The 22,506-nt window shown below is 43.2% G+C and overlaps 1 protein-coding gene across 1 annotated transcript in view; it reads left to right on the top strand.

Annotated features, from left to right (window-relative positions):
• LOC137332823 (X-linked interleukin-1 receptor accessory protein-like 2) overlaps positions 1–22,506 on the top strand; it is a 248,240-nt gene that overhangs the window by 100,813 nt on the left and 124,921 nt on the right. Inside the window, exon 3 of the mRNA XM_067996754.1 lies at positions 14,403–14,589. Within this exon, the coding sequence (XP_067852855.1) occupies positions 14,403–14,589 (187 nt within the window). The remainder of the gene's footprint in view (positions 1–14,402; positions 14,590–22,506) is intronic.

Genomic DNA, 22,506 nt, shown 5'->3' with positions numbered 1-22,506 from the left:
ACAGTCCATTCCGTACCATCAATATTCGCTGCGTAAGGTAACTAAATCTAGATTGTCTGTGCACCTTTCTACTTCTCAGCTTAAGCTGGTTTCCCCTTGTTCTCGAATTTATGGCAATCTCAAACACATTACCCAGGTTCAATTTATCTATTTTCAAGAATACTGAATGCTTGAATAATATCTCCCCTGCTTGACTTCTCCAGAGTAAACAATCCCACGTTTTTTGACCTGTCTTCATGACCCCGAGCCTTAGCTCTTCTGCACTGCCTCCATTACCCAGATATCCTTGCTGCAGAATTGTACATAGTAATCCAGGTGTGGCTGCACCTCTGCCTTGTACAGATGCATCAGCACCTCCTGGGATTTGTGTTCCATCCCTCAGGCTTTACGTACGATGAATGTGTTAGCTTTCTTTACCTCTGCTGCACACTGTGCTGTTGGTTTCATTGAGCTATCCACCAATATATCCATAATTCACTTTTATTTTGTGTTCTGTTGCCTGTAGCTATTTAGTTTATATTCCTACAGTTGTGAGCTCGGAGGAGCAGGATTGCTTCGGCCAGGTCCAACAAGCTCACCTGGCCGACAGGACACCCACGGTCGGCCGAACCCCCAGATGGGGGATCCCCCCACCGCATGTTGGACCCCCACCTAACTCCAACTCTTCACCTGACCTCCAGTGACCTCCGATCCTCTTCCTCAGCCCCCTGATCTCTTCCTCAGCCCTTCGATCTCTTCCTCAGCACCCCCCTCCTCCAAACTCCTCCCTGGCCCACTTCCCTAGTCTTTTTACCTTGCACTTGTCCGCATTAAATGGCAGTTTCCACTCATCAGCCCACCTTCCCATTATACTCGGATCCCTTTGTAAATTGGTTTGCTTCTTTCCTATTGTTTGGAACTTCCCCGCCCAAGTATCACCGGCAAACTTAGAATTGTTTCCCACCCCAGCTCCAAATCGTTTATACACACGGTAAACAGCAAAGGCCCCAGTATTAGTGACCGCTTGCCATCTCAATGTAGTTCCATTCACCACCATCCTTTGTTTTCTCTGGCTTAACCCATTTTAATTCACCTCAGAAGCTTATCTTATTGTTCACCCTCCTACCTCATGGACCAATTGCTTATGTGGCACAGTATCAAAAGTCTTTCTGAAATCTATATTTATTGTAGTCATAGAATTTCCGTTGTCAACTAAGTCCATCATTTCCTCAAAGAACTCCAAATAAATTTGGCGGGCAAGACCTAACTCCTGTAAATCCATCCTGCCTCTCTCTTACCATCCCATATCTATCTAAGTGTTTCATCATCTCCTTTCAACATTTTACACACAACAGATGATGTTCTCTGTGTTGTCCCTATGCTTCCTTTTTAAGGTTGGTGTTGTGCTAGCAACCTTCAAGCATTCCTTATATTTCGAATAATTCCCTAACGATAGTGGGAAGGACAGGACTGATTTCACTATGCACTTCATTCAACAATCTTGCATGAAGTTCATCTGGGCCTCTTGCGTCGTCTTCCTTTAATTTCCTCGGCCTATCAGTGATCACCTCGTCTGAAACTTCTATTTCTTTTGGTACTTCCTCTGACTGCTCCCTCTCCCCCAGAAATTCCACCTCTGTTCTGGGGAAACTCCCCAAGGCCTCATCTGTGGACATAGAAAAGATTAATCAATTTAGTATATTTGCTATCCCTGATCACTTGATATCATATCACCTTTGGGATCTTGCTATGTTAACGCTATTTTCCATTTTAACTCTCCTGACCAGTTTCTTAGCCTTCTTTATCTTGTTTTTATATTCACCCCAATCCACAATACTACATGTAGCTTTATACTTCATGAATGATCGTTTTTTTAAACCCTGCATTACTTTCATTGTTGCCCACATCAGTCTTTTCTCTCTGTTCCCCTTCTTCTCCTGTAGTTTGAATCAACAGAATAGTCTTCTGTACTATTCACCTATTTATGTGCTGTGATGTTATATTGAAATCCGTGCCTTTGTTAAACTGATCCCAGTTCTGACCTCAGATCTGGAGTAAAATAATTCTTGATTTAACTGTGCAGCTGTGGAAATTTAGCATTAGTTCCTCATTAATAAGCCTAACAAGGGAAAAAAAACATTCTCAGATCATTGGTAATGAGGGTTGAATAGTCCATTACCACTTTCTATCAATATTATCCCACTTTATTGCAAAAATTAGCAGAGAGAAAATTAGCAATTCTCCTGGATAACACTTAACATAACTTAACATAAATTTGTATCATCAATATTGATTAAGGAGAATATTGCAGTGCTGGAGAGAGAGGATATCCTTGAGGGGTCAAGGATAGAATCTATTTGGTTAGAGTTAAGAAACAAAAAAGCACCATTACACTACTGGGTGTATTCTGTAGGCCACCAACTAGTGGGAAGGATATGGAGGAGCAAATTTGCAGGGAAATAACAGAGATGTGCAAGAATCATGGAGTAGTGATAATGGGGGGTTTCAACTACCCTAACATGGACTGGGATAGTAATAGTGTAAGGGGCAAAGAAGGGGAGAAATTTTTGAAGTGCGTTCAGGAGAACTTTCTTGACCAGTACATTTCCAGCCCAATGAGGAAGGAGGCATTCATAGAATCATAGAAAGTTATGGCACAAAAGGAGGCCATTCAGCCCATCGTGTCCGTGCTAGCCAAAAAAGAGCTATCCAGCTTCATCCCACTTTCCAGCATTTGGTCCGTAGCCCTGTAGGTTGCGGCACTTCAAGTGCACATCCAAGTACTTTTTAAATGAATTAAGGGTTTCTGCTTCTACCGCCCTTTCAGGCAGTGAGTTCCTGACCCCTACAACCCTTTGGGTTAAAAAATTTCTCCTCAGTTCCCCTCTAATCCTTCTACTAATTACTTTAAATCTATGCCTACTGGTCACTGACCCCTCTGCTAAGGGAAATAGGTCCTTCCAATCCACTCTATCTAGTCCTGTCATAATTATATATACCTCAATTAAATCTCCCCTCAGCCTCCTTTGTTCCAAAGAAAACAACCCCGGCCTATCTAAGCTTTCCTCATAGCTAAAATTCTCCAGCCCTGGCAACATCCTCGGAAATCTCCTCTGTACCCTCGCTAGTGCAATCACATCTTTCCTGTAATGTGGTGACCAGAACTGTACGCAGTACTCAAGCTGTAGCCTAACTAATGTTTTATACAGTTCTAGCATAATCTCCCTGCTCTTATATTCTATGCCTCAGTTAATAAAGGAAAGTATCCCATATGTTTTTTTCACCACCTTATCTACCTGTCCTGCTACCTTTAGGGTTCTGTGGACATGCACTCCAAGGTTCCTCTACACCTCTCAGTAACCTCCCATTTATTGTATACTCCCTTGCCTTGTTTGTCCGTCCCAAATGCATTACCTCACACTTCTCTGGATTGAATTCCATTTGCCACACTTATGCCCACCTGACCAGTCCATTGATACCTTCCTGCAGTCTACAGCTTTCCTCCTCACAGCCAATTTTTGTATCATCTGCAAACTTCTTGATCAAGCCCCCCACATTCAAGTCCAAATTATCAATATACACCACAAAAAGCAAAGGACCTAATACTGAGCCTTATGGGACTCCACTGGAAACAGCCTTCCAGTCGAAAAAACACCCATCAACCATTACCCTTTGCTTTCTGCCGCTGAGGCAAATTTGGATCCAACTAGCCACTTTCCCTTGGATCCTATGGGCTTTTACTTTTTTGACCAGTCTGCCTTGTGGGACCTGTCAAAATCCTTGCTAAAATCCACGTAGACTACATCAAATGCACTACCCTCATTGACCGTCCTTGTTACCTGCTCAAAAAATTCAATCAAGTTTGTCAGACAAGACCTTCCCTTAACAAATCCATGCTGATTGTCCTTGATTGACCCGTGCCTTTCTAAATAACGATTTATGCTGTCCCTCGGAATCGATTCCAGTAATAATTGCCCACAACCGAGGTTAGACTGATTGGCCTATAATTACTCAGTCTATCCCTTTCTACCTTTTTAAACAACAGTACAACGGTGCCAGGGAGGATTGGAAAATGATGGTCAGAGCCTCTGCTATTTCCTCCCTTGCTTCTCTTAACAGCCTGGGATACATTTCATCCAGGTCTGGTGATTTATCTACTTTCAAAGATGCTAAACCCCTTAATACTTGCTCTCTCACAATGTTTATCCCACCAATATTTCACACTCCTCCTCCTTAACTACAATCTTTGCATCATCCTCCTCTTTTGTGAAGACAGACGCAAAGTATTCATTAAGAACCATACCCACATCTTCCGCCTCCACACATAGGTTACCTTTTTGGTCTCTAATTGGCTCTATTCTTTCCTTAGTTATCCTCTTGCTCTTTATGTATTTATAAAACATTTTTGTGTTTTCCTTAATTTTACTTGCCAATATTTTTTCATGCCCTCTCTTCGCTTTCCTAATTTCCTTTTTAATTTCACCCCAGCACATTCTATACTCCTCTAGGCTTTCTGCAGTACTGAGCTCTTGGAGTCTGACATAAGCTTCCCTTTATTGCCTTATCTTACCCTGTTTGCTCTTTGTCATCCAGGGGCCCTAGATTTGGCAGTCCCACCCTTTTTCTTTGTGGGAACATGTTTACTCTGAACCCCTTGAGTCTCCCCCTTGAATGCCTCCCACTGCTCTGACACTGATTTACCTTCAAGTAGCTGTTTCCAGTCCACTTTTGCTAAATCACTTCTCAGCTTAGTAAAATTGGCATTGCTGGATCTGGTTCTGGGAAATGAAGTGGGCCAAGTGGAGCAAGTGTCAGTGGGGCAGCATTTAGGGAACAGCGATCATAGTATCATAAAGTTTAGAATAGCAATGGAAAAGGACAAGGACCACTCTAAAGTAAAAATACTCAATTGGAGGAGGGCAAATTTCAATGGGATGAGAACAGATCTGGCCCGGGTAAATTGGAATCAAAGATTGGCAGGCAATATTGTAATTGAATGATGGGTGGCCTTTAAAGAGGCGATGGTTTGGGTACAGTCTAGGCACATTCCCATGAGGCAAAAAGGCAGGGCAATTAAAACCAGAGTTCCCTGGATGACAAAAGAGATAGAGAGTAAGATGAAGCAGAAAAAAAGGGGCGTATGACAGATATCAGGTTGATAACACAAGTCAGAACCAGGCTGAATATAGAAAGTTCAGAGGGGAGGCGAAAAAGAAAATAGGAGGGGCAAAGGGAGAGTATGAGAATAGACTGTGGCTAACATAAAAGGGAATCCAAAAGTCTTCTATCGATATGTAAACAGTAAACGGGTAGTAAGAGGAGGGTTGGGACCAATTAGGGATTGCAGATGACACCAAGATTGGTGGCATTGTGGACAGTGAAGAAGGTTATCTAGGATTGCAACGGGATCTTGATAAATTGGGCCAGTGGGCCGATGAATGGCAGATGGAGTTTAATTTAGATAAATGTGAGGTGATGCATTTTGGTAGATCGAATCGAGCCAGGACCTACTCTGTTAATGGTAGGGCGTTGGGGAGAGTTATAGAACAAAGAGATCTAGGAGTACAGGTTCATAGCTCCTTGAAAGTGGAGTCACAGGTGGATAGGGTGGTGAAGAAGGCATTCGGCATGCTTGGTTTCATTGGTCAGAACATTGAATGCAGGAGTTGGGATGTCTTGTTGAAGTTGTACAGGGCATTGGTGAGGCCACACTTGGAATACTGTGTACAGTTCTGGTCACCCTATTATAGAAAGGATATTATTAAACTAGAAAGAGTGCAGAAAAGATTTACTAGGATGCTACCGGGACTTGATGGTTTGACTTATAGGGAGAGGTTAGACAGACTGGGACTTTTTTCCCTGGAGAGTAGGAGGTTAAGGGGTGATCTTATAGAAGTCTATAAAATAATGAGGGGCATAGATAAGGTCGATAGTCAAAATCTTTTCCCAAAGGTAGGGGAGTCTATAACGAGGGGGCATAGATTTAAGGTGAGAGGGGAGAGATACAAAAGGGTCCAGAGGGGCAATTTTTTCACTCAAAGGGTGGTGAGTGTCTGGAACAAGCTGCCAGAGGCAGTAGTAGAGGCGGGTACAATTTTGTCTTTTAAAAAGCATTTGGACAGTTACATGGGTAAGATGGGTATAGAGGGATATGGGCCAAGTGCAGGAAATTGGGACTAGCTTAGTGGTATAAACTGGGCGACATGGACATGTTGGGCTGAAGGGCCTGTTTCCATGTTGTAACTTCTATGATATGATAATATATATAGGGGACACTATTCCCTGTAACACACGGTGTGATATTCTATAATATATATAGGGGACTCTATTCCCTATAACACACGGTGTGATATTCTGTAATATATATAGGGGACTCTATTCCCTATAACACACGGTGTGATATTCTATAATATATATAGGGGATTCTATTCCCTGTAACACATGGTGTGATATTCTGTAATATATATAGGAGACTTCATTCCCTATAACACACGGTGTGATATTCTATAATATATATAGGGGATTCTATTCCCTGTAACACATGGTGTGATATTCTGTAATATATATAGGAGACTTCATTCCCTGTAACACACGGTGTGATATTCTATAATATATACAGGAGACTCTATTCCCTGTAACACACGGTGTGATATTCTATAGTATATATAGGGGACACTATTCCCTGTAACACACGGTGTGATATTCTATAATATACATAGGAGACACTATTCCCTGTAACACACGGTGTGATATTCCATAATATATATAGGAGACACTATTCCCTGTAACACACGGTGTGATATTCTATAATATATACAGGAGACTCTATTCCCTGTAACACACGGTGTGATATTCCATAATATATACAGGAGACACTATTCCCTGTAACACACGGTGTGATATTCCATAATATATACAGGAGACTCTATTCCCTGTAACACACGGTGTGATATTCCATAATATATACAGGAGACACTATTCCCTGTAACACACGGTGTGATATTCCATAATATATATAGGAGACACTACTCCCTGTAACACACGGTGTGATATTCCATAATATATACAGGAGACTCTATTCCCTGTAACACACGGTGTGATATTCTATAATATATATAGGGGACACTACTCCCTGTAACACACGGTGTGATATTCTATAATATATATAGGAGACACTATGATAAAATTGAAATCTACTCATAGAGGCAGAGGGCATGGCTGAGGTGCCAATTGAATACTTTGCATCTGTCTTAACCAAGGAAGAAGATGCTGCCAAAACCACAGTAAGTGAAGAGGAAGTTGAAATACTGGATGGGTTAAAAATTGATAAAGAGGAGGTACTAGAAAGGCTAGCTGTACTTAAAGTAGATAAGTCACCCAGTTCCGATAGGATGCATCCTAGGTTGCTGAGGGAAGTAAGAGTGGATATTGCGGAGGTACTGGCCATAATCTTCCAATCATCCTTAGATACGGGGGTGATGCCAGAGGACTGAAGAATTGCAAATATTACACCTTGTTCAAAAAAGGGTGTAAGGATAAACCCAGCAACTACAGGCCAGTCAGTTGGTAGAAACGATAATCCGGGACAAAATTAACAGTTACTTGGACAAGTGTGGATTAATTAAGGAAAGCCAGCATGGATTTATTAAAGGCAAATCACGTTTAACCAACTTGATTGAGTATTTTGGTGAGGTAACAGAGATGGATGAAGAGGGCGGTTGATGTGGTGTATATGGACTTCCCAAAGGCGTTTGATAATGTGCCGCATAATAGGCTATTCAAAATCATGAAGGGTCTAGACAGAGTAGATAGAGAGAAACTGTTCCCATTGGCTGAAGGGTCAACAACCAGAGGATACAGATGTAAGGTGATTGGCAAAGAACCAAAGGCGACATGAGAAAAAACTTTTTTACACTATGAGTGGTTGTGATCTGGAATGCACTGCCTGAGGGGATGGTAGAGGCAGATTCAATCATGGCTTTCTAAAGGGAATTGGATAAATACTTGAAGAGAAAAAAATTGCAAGGCTACGGGGAAAGGGCGGGTGAGTGGAACTAGCTGGATTGCTCTTGCAGAGAGCCAGCATGGACTCAGTGGGCTGAATGGCCTCCTTCCTTGCTGTAACCAATCTATGATTCTATGATTCTTTGATCAGCTGATCAAAACTGTTAATTGGTTTTCAGGGGTGCCAATTTCTCGAACACAATCAACAACTGTTGAAAAGTTGCCAACAGTTTTACAGCTATCTCTGTCTAATTAAGTTGTCATATCATATTCATTGGAATATATTAGTCTTGTTTAACTGGGATTAGATGCTCCTTACGCGAATGGCATCTCTGAGCAGTCCCTTAGTCAGATGCTGGATATACTTTGGAAAAAGACTGTTTCCGTCATCATGAACATACTCACTTGAGAGCAGTATTATTGTTCTACCAGTCCACTTTTTATCATGAAAATGGCACCTGATTAATGATTCTATTCAGAAAGCATGGAGATGGCTTCCCTTAGTCTGCAAAAGAGACAGTGTAAATAGCTCCTTGGAGTCAGACCACTAAATCTACCCCATTAATCACAAATGTTTGACATCAACCTTTTTTATGTCGTGACATGAATTCATGCCATGATGTAAAAGTGTGGTTACTATTGCGCACAACAAAACCACCCGGCAGAACCAGCTCCCTGTACTTGTTGCGTAAATGACGACCACTCTTGATCAGAACACAAAAGGGTCAATTTTTTCCTTATGGGCATCCTGTGGATGCCGTACATGTGCAGCGTGCTTGAGGTGCTGGTGCCTGCCACACCAGACAAGCACACACATATTGTCCTGTCCTGAAACACTCCTGGCACCAGCCTGGATGGACCTAGTTCCAGGGAATCAGAGTATCAGCTGCTGCATAATTGGTCCCGCAGGCTGTTTTACTACTTCGGCCTGGGACCTTGGTGGACCTTTCAGTCTGTGCGGGTCTTGGAGCCAGCCCTTGCGCCAGCTTTTGACAGGGACCCCTCCAATGGGCACTGACTGAGTAGATGTATGTAAGGAATCTTACAACACCAGGTTATAGTCCAACAAATTTATTTTAAAATCACAAGCTTTCGGAGATTATCTCCTTCGTCAGATGAATGAATGAAAAGGTTCTCAAATCGCATATCTTATACTATGTTGGGACAGCATCACACCAATCAAAAGGTGTCGTTGTTATTCGGGTAAGCGTTCTCCAAGGCGGCCTTCGAGACACACGACAACGCAAAATCGTCGAGCAGAAGTTGATAGCCAAGTTCCGCACCCATGAGGACGGCCTCAACCGGGATCTTGGGTTCATGTCACGCTACACGTAACCCCACCAGCAAAAAGGGGGAAAAAATTTATATGTTTTTTAAAATTCTCTCTCTCTCTCTCTGCCATTTTGAGTTTCTTTCTGCCTGCCTGTGTAATAGACACAATGTATATCTAGTGTACTGGGACATGCTGTTCTCCGTGACTGGCCTGTTTGAATAACAACGACACCTTTTGATTGGTGTGATGCTGTCCCAACATAGTATAAGATATGCGATTTGAGAACCTTTTCATTCATTCATCTGACGAAGGAGATAATCTCCGAAAGCTTGTGATTTTAAAATAAATTTGTTGGACTATAACCTGGTGTTGTAAGATTCCTTACATTTGTCCACCCCAGTCCATCACCGGCATCTCCACATCATGAGTAGATGTAGAAGAGGCTTGAGGTGGGCATTCGGGAACAACCCCTCGCACTTCACTTAAATGCAAATGTGGGTGTGAGCCTACTACAAGTGAACGCCCAGTTACGCTGTTGGAACATAGCAACAGGAGCAGGCCATTCAGCCCCTCGAGCCTGTTACGCCATTCAGTTGAATCATAGCTGACCTGTATCTGTTCCATATCCCTTAATACCCTTACCTAACAAAAATCTTTCAATCTGATTTGAAATTTTCATTTGACCCCCAGCCTCAACAGCTTTTTGGAGGAAAGAGATGCAGCACAATGGAGGCCCACACCTGACATCACTAGTAACTGTTCCATTTTCCTCTGCCTTGCACCTGGAGAACACCAATTAAAATCTACCCTAGAAGCTGACTTCAGGTCGGTAGTGTAAATAGGGTAAAGTTTGAACAGTGTACCACACCAAATCACTTTAAGCAGTGAAAAGAATGTAAACTCTCGAAAGAATAAGAAGCCTCTTTTTTTAACCTTCCATTCCTTATGCTGCAGTTGCACCACAGATAATGTTTGACATCGATATCTGGTGTGAGCAGATTGCATTGAGTTATGCTGCCTGGGTTGTAGCACACCCTGGTCAGGGGGAAGACACAGCTTTGCAGAGGCATACTTAGGCACCCAGTCACTGGTGTCTGACTACCTATCTAATGGTAGCAAATAGCCAATAGAGTAGTCAGTCCTTTTCTAACATCAAAAAATTAAAGACAATTTAAAAAGTGGGCATTGCATTGGGTGCAGTTATACTAAAGTGGTGCAAAGCTGAAATGATGTTCAGCTATTTTGTCCAGACGTTCTCACATCTTTCACAAAATGCCAACCTGGCTCTGGTTCATCTCCAGTTCCATTGCTAATCTTTCTTTGCTACAAAGCTAAAATATAACTGCACTGTTAGTGTTAAAATTCCACGCAATATCTAGACAGTAAATGACCTGATTTGCTCGAGTAACTGGTTCTTTCTCACTCTCAGTATCTCCATTGTTAGAGAGGTGCCTTTTAACTGTAGACTGCTGTTCCCCATTTGTTCCTCAGGCACAGAACTGTTAAAATCTTACTGTAATAATTATCCATCTTGCTGGTTTGAGTTAAAGATCTAATCTATTTTCCTCTGTATTAATTATTCGAAAGAATGTTTTGACAGGAAGAATAATTAATCCATAATTCTTCTTAAAAAAAAATTCCCTGATTAGTATTTTCTTTTCAATGCAAAATGATTATTTTATTTCACAGAGGAAAAAGTCTTATTTCATATTGTGTTTAAACAAGACTGTAATATCACTTCTTTGTAGATATGTAGAATTTCAATAAATTAGAGACAGCTTGTAAAACTGCATTCTTTATTATTGGAGTTGTCAACACACATCAGGTTGGGCCATATTTTGTTGAAAAAATAATGGCATCTGAACGACACACACCGTTATTAATGCACAAATCGGCCAGCAACTTGCAGCGAGGAACAGATACTCCGTGAGTTGTGAGTCGCCACAAGTTAACAGCTTCGTTAGAGACTATTCATCCCTCCATTGCAACGATCTGAGAATGTTTTTTTTCTCCCTCGTTATCTTCACGAAAACGGCATTTCGTCCTTAACCTCCCCATGATTTTCATGAAGTTGTTACATTTGCACATTAATTGCCCATTATACTCGCCACAGAAAGTTAAGTCTAGTAATTATCAGTGTAAGTACCCTTTTAACAACATCGTAATTGTTAATGACTGCCAATCAACCTCTCTTGCCCAAAAAGTAACCAAAGTGTGGAGTCTCATTCCTTCAGGTTGTGAATTGTTGGAGATTTTAAAAATGTCAGATTTTTTTTAAAATTCTTACTTTTCCTTTCTGTCACTTTTTTCTTTCTCTCTTAATCCAATATTTTGTTCCCTCTCTTTATTTTTCTTTCTGTACCTGATTTGACATTGAATTCACCCACTCTAATTTACCCTCCTTCTCAGTCCTTCTTCTGTTTATCTCTCAATCCTTTAATCTCATTGGTTAAGGAGACACACTGTCCCATCATTCACCAAGGTCCCAGATCCCCCTGTTGCCCCGTTATCAGCTCACACTTCCAGCAACTTTGCGGGCAAAGATTTTTGAAACCTAAATGTGCAATTGTAGATCTAACAAATAGAGCACACGGCGAGATGCCCTGCTCCAGCAAAATCTGGTCCAACATATTTATTGCCGTTATGGTATAGTGCTAGTCTCTGAATTTTGGCCCTTACAAATATATTTAGACAACTGCTGCCCATGTTGGCTTTCGAAAGCAACATTGGAATGTAACTAATTTTAAATAAGTTGCTTTTCAATGATAATACATTGTGAATGTGAAATGTTTTCAGAATATCTATCGTACATCTAGTGTCACACATTCAAATTTCTACATCATGCTTTTAAAAAATAAAAGTGTACAAAAAGAGAAAGGGACCAGTTAACTCCAGACCTTTTTAAGACACTTCACCAGAGGACGTAGCTGAGCAGTAGCCTTTAAGAGAAGAGGCCAGTTTAGCAGCTAAACGTTACAACTCTAGTCCAGATTCCAAGTCACCTGTGAGCAATGGCACAGGAGATCAGTTTGTATTATGTATTTCTCAAAAAGACAAAGTGCCAAATGAAGAATTTACCAATTGGTTATTAGTCCATTTTTTTCATTTACAGTATACTCTGGAGATACCTTTTTATTTCTTGAATGGAGAAAACAATATGAATAAGTAATTGAGCTCTTAAAGTATTAAAAAGACAATGTGACCTTGCTAATTATGGTGGATGGGTTGTGTAAATAATCATTGTAATAGTTTTGGTTTAGGTGCAATTGCAAAAAGAAACTGGTTTTACTCGGTTTCACACAACCTATTTATATTTTTGAATAAAAATCAAAAGCATTTTGAAATTTCACTTGTGAGAAATACCTGGAAAATTCCTTTGCCTCACATCCAGTCACTGTCAGAAAGTTATGTATGGTTGCAATGACTAATGTGATCATTCACAAACAAAAATAAACTCAAAAACTTTCTAAAGCTGGTATCAAAGTGATAAATCACTCGGAATAGGTGTCCCTGAAGGACAAAGTGTGCTTCAGCAAGCCAGAACTATTTGTAGTTTTACCACCCCCCCCTCTTCCTCTTTCTGCCAATTGTCTCCTCTCCCCTTCTCCTGAATGCACTGACTCCTTGCCAGGCTACAGTTGTATGGACACAATTCATCCTCCAGTACCTCACCCATATGAACCTTCTTCTTGTCTGAGCCTGTTCAATTACAAGATTCTTACATTACAACAGTGACTACGGTTCAAAAGATCTTCATTGGCTGTGAAGCAGTCCAGACCTAACATGTATACATGTGCATGTCCAAGCGGGGTTGCTGGAAAGCAGTCAGAAGCAGAAACTCTTGTTGATTTCCCCCTTTCTAACCAAGGTGTGCCGAGTCCCATCATTATATCCTCAACATTGCCCTGGCTAACTCATCATAGACTGGGATTAAAGCTGGGACTTTCCTGGTCTGTACGGCTCAGGTACTCACTTCTTTTAACTATCTGAGTTTTCAGGGGTGAAACATGCAGTTCCGGACATTGGTGATCATACTGATCTGAGCACATCTAATCCACAATTTTAAAGGAGCTACAGTTTCTTAAAATATTTTTAGAATAATTGAAGATTTGCTTTGTTGGTTTATGTTTATTGATAATGAGTCATGTTTAATCTTTTTCCTTTTCAAGCTTATAATCACTTCATTTAACTTTGAATGGACCAAGATACTCGACCACTTCCAACCTACAGTTATAAAGAAATTCTCATAAAGAAAGAAAGGCTTGCATTTATATAGCACCTGTCACAACCTCAGGACATCCCAAAGCACTTCACAACCAATGAAATACTTTTGAAATGTAATCACTGTTGTAATGTAGGAACACAGCAGCCAATTTGCGTGCAGCAAGGTCCCACAATGTGATAATGGCCGGATAATCTGTTTTAGTGATGTTGGCTGAGGGATGAATTTTGGCCAGGACACCAGGGGGAACTGCCCTGCTCTTCTTCTAAATAGTGCCATGGGATCTTTTACATTCACCTGAAAGGGCAGACAGGGGCACGGTTTAACATCTCATCTGAAAGACGGCAGTACGGCACTTCCTCAGTACTGCACTGCAGTGTCAGCTGAGATTACATGCTCAAGTCCTGGAGTAGGACTTGAACTTGCAACCTTCTGATCAGAGGTGAGAGTACTACCATTGAGTCACAGCTGACACCGCAATAACAATCTTAGTCCTTAATGGCCATGGTATGCACTTATAAATGATACAGCTCTTGCATATTTTAGACGGTTGATGTAAACCTGTATGCCAGGAAGTAAATTAGACATCTCTGATATTTTAGTTTTGAATTTTTTTGGGTCTTACTACCACAATACAAACTGGTTAGTGTACTGGAGAACACAACAGCTTCTTCATTGTGAACAAGCTAAACAGAAGCATAATAGAAAGTTATTTCCATTAAAGTATTAATGATGTAGAAAATTGCCAAATTCAAGGTTTTGCACTTGATTTGAAGCTACATTAAAATGTCATGTTCTGCTCAACGCCACCTTTTACTTCCAGATGGCATCTTACCAAGAATCAATACTTTTTCTTTTTTTTAAATATTGTAACTGAGATTCCTGAGATGAAATTATAAATGTAAAGCTTTTCTCTTGTTGCAGAAACTCGACATATTGCATGAAGGTGACAATGTCCTTGACTGTGGCGGAGAACGAATCAGGACTTTGCTACAACAGTATGATCAGAAATTTGGAGAAAGCTGAAATTACTAAAAGCAAAGAGCTCTTCTGCCCAGACATTGAAGACTTCATAACAGCAGACCGAGATCTTGATATTGTTTGGTACAAGGTAATAAAGATACCTTTTTTAATAAATTAGCCCAGCTGACTTAATTTATCTGATTTTTGAAGCAGAAATTTATCTTGATACCACATTCCTTTCATTAAAAATTATGCAATTTATATATTATTATAATCTGGCACAGGGTGCACACTTCTTGTCCGCAACCTGACTCCCTGTTGTCATGATTTTGGTCATGCTTTAGTGTCAGAATTTACCATTATACATTTCTATGTCAACATTTCCCATCCAATTTTGCTGATCCAGCTGTCGGGATGTTCCAGGCATTGGTTATTAGGTGGCTCTGTGAAATAAGATTTTGAAGTCTCTCTCCCAACTCTGTCGCCATCTTGTATGTAAAAAAAAAACTTAGGAACGTAGGAACAGGAGTAGGCCATTCAGCCCCTCGAGCCTGGTTTCACCATTCAATTAGATCACGGTACCTCAACTTATACATCAACTGACCCTAGGCAACCTCATGGGAAATTTCTTAGTACATCAAAAATATGTCACTAGTAGAGTTTCAGAGGGGTCTGTTATGGGTCCTCTTCTTTACATTGTTCATAAACAATATGGAAACGATTGCTGCTAGCAATAATATTAAATTTGCTGATCATACTGAGCTATGTGATTAGGTACACAACACAGAAGAGATAGAAAGTAGACTTGGAGAAATTATGTACATGGGCCAAGAATTTTAATGTGGAGGCATAAGATAATGTATATTGTCATGGGAACCAGGACTTTGTACATATATACAGTGGAAAAAAGTGAAAAGGGGAAAGATTTGGGTGCGATCATCAATCATTTACTAAAAGTTTCCAGTCAGTGTGAGGCTGCTAAGAAGGCAAATCAGACCCTGATTGCCTCTTTGGGGCTTTTGGGACTTGAAGCTCTAAGTTATAAGGATAGATGAAAGAAACTGAAATTGGGTTCAATGGACAAAAGAGGACACTTGATTCAACTCTTTATGATGAAAGGAATGAATATTGTGGATGTAGGTTTTTGACTTCAGTTGTGTTTTGCAAGAGTGGAGGATGTACATTCAAGATAATCAAACCTCATACAAGGCTAGTGATTTGTAGGAATTTCCTCACAGCGATTGATGTGATTCCATCGGGGTTAATCAGCATTCCTTTAAAAGGAAGTTGGATGAATATCTGACAGGAAGTGATGTTGAAGGTCCTTGGAATAAATTTAGGCCGAGGTGATTGAATAGTTATGGATAATTTGTGGTATGTTGCTGAATAGATGGCGTGGATATGTTGACAAAGTTCAATATTTCGGTAGATTAACCTAGTATAAATCTCTTTCCTCAAGAATTTTGGATTGGGTTGAGTGGAGACCTGGACAATGTAGTTGTGCATTGGAAGTAATGGTTGTGATGATCTTATTGAATGCAAGAACTGGAATTACAATATGGTAAAAATATATAGTTCAAGAAGTTGCTCAACTACCAAAACTCAACAGTAGTTTCCTGTTGCTGTCTAACAGCCAATGGTCAAATGTAGTGACTGTTCCAACATGTTATATGCTGAAATAGGGAATCCTGACTGACGCAAAGCACTCAGCTGTGTTGATCAGTTCTCAGGATCCAACTCCAGGATAAAATTTGTGGGGTCAATTATAACCATTTTCCATACTTGCCACCATATCCAGTGTTATACAGTGGAGCAACCAATAGCGGTCATGATAAAGGGGGCTCTCCTCCCCCCACCTTCTGCTCATCTGCAAAAGCTTTCTTATTATGCCATCCATGAATGCTGTCGTGCATTTTTCTCTCCCTTATGAAAAACATAACGTATCAAAAATAAAAATAGGAAAATGCTGGAAGTATAAAATAGCTCCACAATCATCTGGAAAGAGAAAAGATAGACTAATGTTTCGGGTAGAGATCCTTTGTTGGAACTGAAAAAGGGAGGTAGCTGAGCTCCTTTATAGGACCAACCAAAACATAAGAACATACGAAATAGGAGCAGGAGTAGGCGATACGGCCCCTCGAGCCTGCTCCACCATTCAATAAGATCATGGCTGATCTTCGACCTTAGCTCCACTTTCCTGTCCCATCCCCACATCCCTTGATTCCCTTAGTGTCCAAAAATCTATCGCTCTCAGCCTTGAACATAATGACTGAGCGTCCACAGCCATCTGGGATAGAGAATTCCAAAAATTCACAACACTCTGAGTGAAGAAATTCCTCCTCATCTCGGTCCTAAATGGCCAACTCCTTATCTTGAGACTATGCCCCCTAGCTCTAGACTCATTCTAGACTTCCTTACTCTTGTACCCCAACCCTCTTGCAATAAAGACCAACATGCCATTTGCCTTCCTAATTGCTTGCTGTACCTGCATTCTAACTTTTTATGCTTCTTGCACGTTCCCCTCCAAATCACACACCATCCCGACTTGTAAATATATCGCCGTTCCTTCATCGTCGCTGGGTCAAAATCCTGGAACTCCCTTCCTAACAGCACTGTGGGAGAACCTTCACCACACGGACTGCAGCGGTTCAAGAAGGCGGCTCACCACCACCATCTCAAGGGCAATTAGGGATGGGCAATAAATGCTGGCCTAGCCAGCGACGTCCACATCCCATGAACGAATTTTTAAAAAACTCTCCAGCCAGGGGAAAAAGCCTCTCAGGAGCGACCCTGTCAAGCCCTCTAAGAATCTTACATGTTTCAATGAGATCACCTCTCATTCTTCTAAACTCCAGAGAGTATACATCCATTCTACTCAATCTCTCCACATTGGACAGCCCTTTTATCCCAGGAATCAATCTAGTGAAAACAGAAAATGCTGGAAATACTCAGCAAGACAGGCTGCATCTGTGGTGAAAGAAACAGAGTTAACGTTTCAGATTGATGACCTCGAGCCTGCTCTGCCATTCAATCAGATCATGGCTGATCTTCAACCTCAACTCCACTTTCCTGCTTGATCCCCATTTCACTTGATTCCCCGAGAGTCAAAAAAATTTATCTATCTCAGCCTTGAATATACTCAACGACTCAGCGTCCGCAGCCCTCTGGGATAGAGAATTCCAAAGATTCACAACCCTCTGAGTGAAAAAATGCCTCCTCATCTCAGTCTTAAATGGTCGACCCCTTATCCTGCGACAATGCCCCCTAGTTCTAGACTCTCCAGCCAGGGGAAACAACCTCTCAGCATCTACCCTGTCAAGCTCTCTAAGAATCTTATATGTTTCAATGAGATCACCTCTCATTCTTCTAAACTCCAAAGAGAATAGGCCCATTCTACTCAACGTCTCCCTATAGGACAACCCTCTCATCCCAGGAATTAATCCAGTGAACCTTTGTTGCACTGCCTCTCAGGTAAGTATATCCTTCCTTAGATAAGGAGACCAAAACTGAACGCAGTACTCCAGGTGAGGTCTCACCAAAGCCTTGCACAATTGTAGTAAGACGTGCTTACTCTTGTACTCCAACCCCCTTGCAATAAAGACCAACATGCCATTTGCCTTCCTAATTGTTTGCTGTACCTGCATTCTAACTTTTTATGCTTCTTGTACGAGGACACCCAAGTCTCTCTGAACAACAACATTTAATAGTTTCTCACCATTTAAAAAGTATTCTGTTTTTCTATTCTTCCTACCAAAGTGAATAATCTCACATTTCCCCACATTATACTCCATCTGACAGCTTCTTGCCCACTCACTTAACCTGTCAATATCCCTTTGCAGACTCTTTGGGCTCAATTTTCCGATGTCCCAGCGGGTGCGTTCGTGGCAGGGGGGCTCCGAAGATTGGGGACTCCCGGGGCGGGTGCAGAGCCCGGCTTCAACCCGCCGGCAATTAAAGCCGGCAGGATCCCACTTAAATCAATTTTTTGGATACTTCAGGTTGTTAGGAGACCTGATTTGTCGGATATTTTCGGAGGGGGGGGGGAGTTTTCATCTAAACTGAGAGTGGTTCCCGTACTGGGGGAAACACCCTCAGTTGAAATGGACGTGTTGCAGCCACCAGCCTGTGGCAGCTGCAAAGGTCCATTTGACAGGTGGGGGGTGGAGGCCCTCACTCATTGCAGGAGGCCACTCTGTCACTTTGGGCAAAGTTTGGCCCGCACCACCCTCCTCCTAACACAAAAAACACAAACTTGCAACCTCAACCCCAGTGTGCAGACACATTTACCTTCCTTGCGAGCCCTCCCAAACGTACATCTTCCGGATGGGGGCCGCCATAGCTGCAGTCATGACCTCCTCGGAGGATGAACAGCATCACCGGCCTCGCCGGCCACGCCGTCCACCTCTGACACGTGGAGCTCCACAACACAGTGCTGTGACACATCCACCGGCACAGCAGGAGGGAGGGCAACCGCAGAGAGAGATGCGTCACAGAAGGTACTACCCTCGCCACAGGGTCTACAGACCGAGGTTCAGCTTCCTGGACCTCTCTGAGTGGCAGTGCACACGGAGGTTCAGAGTCACTCGACATGTAGCCGTGGACATCTGCAGCCTCCTTGATGCCAAGCTGCTCCCGGCTGGCCCGAGCACCATCTTCTTACCCGTTGCTGTCAAAGTCACCACTGCCCTCAACAACTTCTCCTCCGGATCCTTCCAGGGTGCCACCGGGGACATCACCGACGTCTCTCAGTCGTCTGCACAAAAGAGCCCTGCAAATACACCTACACCCACTCTGCAGTGACACAATGGGTGGCATCAGTTGTGGGTCTTCATTGTGATCCTCAGGAAAGGGCAATATTGCACAAACCAGACAAGATTTGCAAAGACGTAGCAGTCGTGGTGATAACAATTTTTATGTTTTTTTGCAAAACAAACAAAAGTAAATCAAAAACATGACATTTTGTCTTACACCCTTGTGCATCCCCTTTGTGCTCACAAAACCTTCACCTTACATTTACGGGAACCCCTATGTGGTGCTACCCCTGTGGCTTCAGCAGAGGTAGTGGCGGGTTGCTCTTGTCCATGCCCTGACCGATGAGATGCTTTGCGCGGACGCCCTCTGGGTTTTGGTGCCCATGAGGGCCCCTCCAAAGACTGCTCCACCTGCACCTGTGCAGAGGCAGATTCGGCCACCTGGAGAGGGGGCAGCATTGCGGGTACTGGTTGAGAGGGGGGCAACGGGTGAGATGTGGGAGCACTTTGAGTAGCGTCCCCACCTCCATGTCCCCTTTCACCATCATCCCTCTCCTGGCCCAGGCCCACATCACTCCTTCCACCCTGCTGGACGACAGTTTGGAGGACTTATGTGAAACTTTGGAAGGCCAGTTGTAAGGTATCTGTCAGCCTGATTAAGGCGGCAGAATGTTGCTCACCCTGAATCCAAACGGCCGTTGTCAGGGCCTGAATGGACTCATTGTTGAGCCGTGCTTGAAGCTCGATGGAGGCTAGCCTTTGCTCCATCGCAGACATTCCCGCACCTACCCGCGACACCATCTCAGAGATGCTTTCACGTCCCTGTGACACTATCTCGGAGATACCCTCCTGTACCTGTGCCACCATTCCACTCATGCAGGAGTTGGACTCCTCCACCCTCTGCGCGATTGTGGAGAGTGCACATGGCAACTGTTCCAGTGCCTCGGCAATGTGCTGCTGGCCCTCGATGACTCTCCTTTCCATGGCTGGCCCCCAGGGTTCAGCATCTGGGTCCAGCTGAGCAGAGTCTGGAGGAGAGTGCTTCCACTGACTCGGACTCTCCATGGCTGCCCCTGCCACCAGGGTCTGCTCATGCTCACGTGTGTGTGGTGACTCACCATGTGCAAGCCCAACTAAGTGAGGACGGGGACTCGCCGAGGTGTGTCTATCTGTGCTGGTGGATGGCTTGCTCAAATGTGATGATGCACCCTTAGAGGCCGGCAGGTCTTCTGAGGAATCGCCCTCTGCGTCATGCGCTCGCAGCTGGTCCGGCAAGAGAACCGAAAGCAATATTAAGCATGTGGACAGATGTTGAGGTACTGCAGATGCCAAGTGATGCTAAGATCATTCGCTATCATGAGTGCTGAGTGTTAGATTTCTGTCACCAGCCATTTACGCACTCCCAGTCTCGGCGTCTGCCACGGACAGGCACTCCAGCGTCCGGCTTATTTTGAGTGCCTGCTGCTCCGCATCTGTTAAGACCGCCTGATGTGGCGGGCCCCCACCGGTCCTTGCCCTCTCCCGGGCATTCTGGCATCTCTTTTTCTATCAAGGCAAAATACAGAGGCGTGATTGAGTGATGGTTGCAGGGTGACCTGCTGCATGCATTGGTGTGGGTGGGGGTGACCGTGAGGGAGATGCATGGGAGGGTGCGTGTGAGACATAGCCACGCGATTGTATGAGGATTGGGTTGCATGGTAGTGCTCGAATGGGAACTGGGGCGGTGAGTAAGTGCAGGCAAGGTGAGGATGATGGTTGAGTGGATGTGAGGAGTGATGCGAGAGCGTTGTGGTGGCAGTGCAGAAGGAGTTGTGTGGTGGTGGAGGTGATGTGGAAGACGGAGTGTGGGAGAATGCGTAAGTATACTCACTTTGGCTGACCTGGTTAGGTCATTAAAGCTCATCCTGCACTGGACCCAGGTTCGGCACACATTGCTGCTGCTGCTGACCTCCTTGGCCACCTCCAGCCAGGCCTTCTTGGTGGCGGCGGGAGGACACCTCCTCCCATCCGATGGAAAAAAAATTCCCTCCTCCTCCTCACCACATTGAGAAGTAGTGAGGAGTCAGAGAACCTTGGAACAGCCTTGCCTCTGGCCTGCTCCATGATCCAAAATTGGTCCTTTGCTGCAGGAGGAGCATTGGAGGACTGCCCCTTTAAATAGGGCTCCTCCTGCTGACAGCCGGTGATGCGGGTGCGCAGTCCGCCCGATGCGCAGGCCTGGAACAGGAAACCCGGAAGCCATGGTAAGTGCCTTCAATTAGGCTGCGATCACGTGCGGAGCACCCCGAATTCACTGGGCGCGTTACCCACGCCCCCAGTCGACCCCCCGCTGCCAACCCACCTCCCTCCTAATATCGGGCCCTTTGTGTCCTCCTCACAGCTTACTTTCCCACCTAGCTTTGTATCGTAAGCAAACTTGGATACACTACACTCAGTCCCTTCATCTGAGTCATTAATATAGATTGTAAATAGCTGAGGCCCAAGCACCGATCCTTGCGACACCCAACTAGTTACAGCCTACCAACCTGAAAATGATCCATTTATCCCAACTCTCTGTTTTCTGTCCTTTAACCAATCCTCTATCCATGATAATATATTACCCCCAACCCCATGAGCCCTGATCTTGCTTAATAATTTTTATGTGGCACCTTATCGAATGCCTTTTGAAAATCCAAATATACCACATCCATTGGTTCCCCTTTATCTATCCTGTTAGTTACATCCTCAAAAAACAATAATAAATTTGTCAAACACTATTTCCCTTGCATAAAACCATGTTAACTCTGCCTAATCATATTATGATTTTCTAAGTACCCTGTTACCACTTCCTTAATAATGGATTCCAGCATTTTCCCAACGACTGATGTCAGGCTAACTGGTCTGTAGTTCCCTGTTTTCTCTCTCCTTCCTTTCTTGAATAGCAGGGTTACATTTGCTACCTTCCAGTCCACTGGGACCATTCTAAAATCTGGGGAATTTTGGAAGATCATAACCAACGCATCCATTATCTCTGAAGCCACCTCTTTTAAAAACCCTCAGATGTAGGCCTTCAGGTTCAAGGAATTTATTGGCTTTTAGTCCCATTAGTTTCTTCAGTACTTTTTCTCTACTGATATTAATTACTTTAAGTTCCTCACTCTCATTAGCCCCTTGGTTCCCCATTATTTCTGGTATGCTTTTTGTGTCTTCTACTGTGAAAGATACAAAATATTTGTTTAATGCATCTGCCATTTCCTGATTTCCCCGTTATAATTTCTCCTGTCTCAGCCTCTAAGGGACCAACGTTTACTTTTGCTACTCTCTTCCTTTTGACA

The sequence above is a fragment of the Heptranchias perlo genome, chromosome 15 (genome assembly GCF_035084215.1).
Source record: "Heptranchias perlo isolate sHepPer1 chromosome 15, sHepPer1.hap1, whole genome shotgun sequence".
In the NCBI taxonomy this organism is placed as follows: domain Eukaryota; kingdom Metazoa; phylum Chordata; class Chondrichthyes; order Hexanchiformes; family Hexanchidae; genus Heptranchias; species Heptranchias perlo.
The sequence above is the reverse complement of the archived record's forward strand: the minus strand, read 5'-3'. Positions and strand labels throughout refer to the sequence as shown.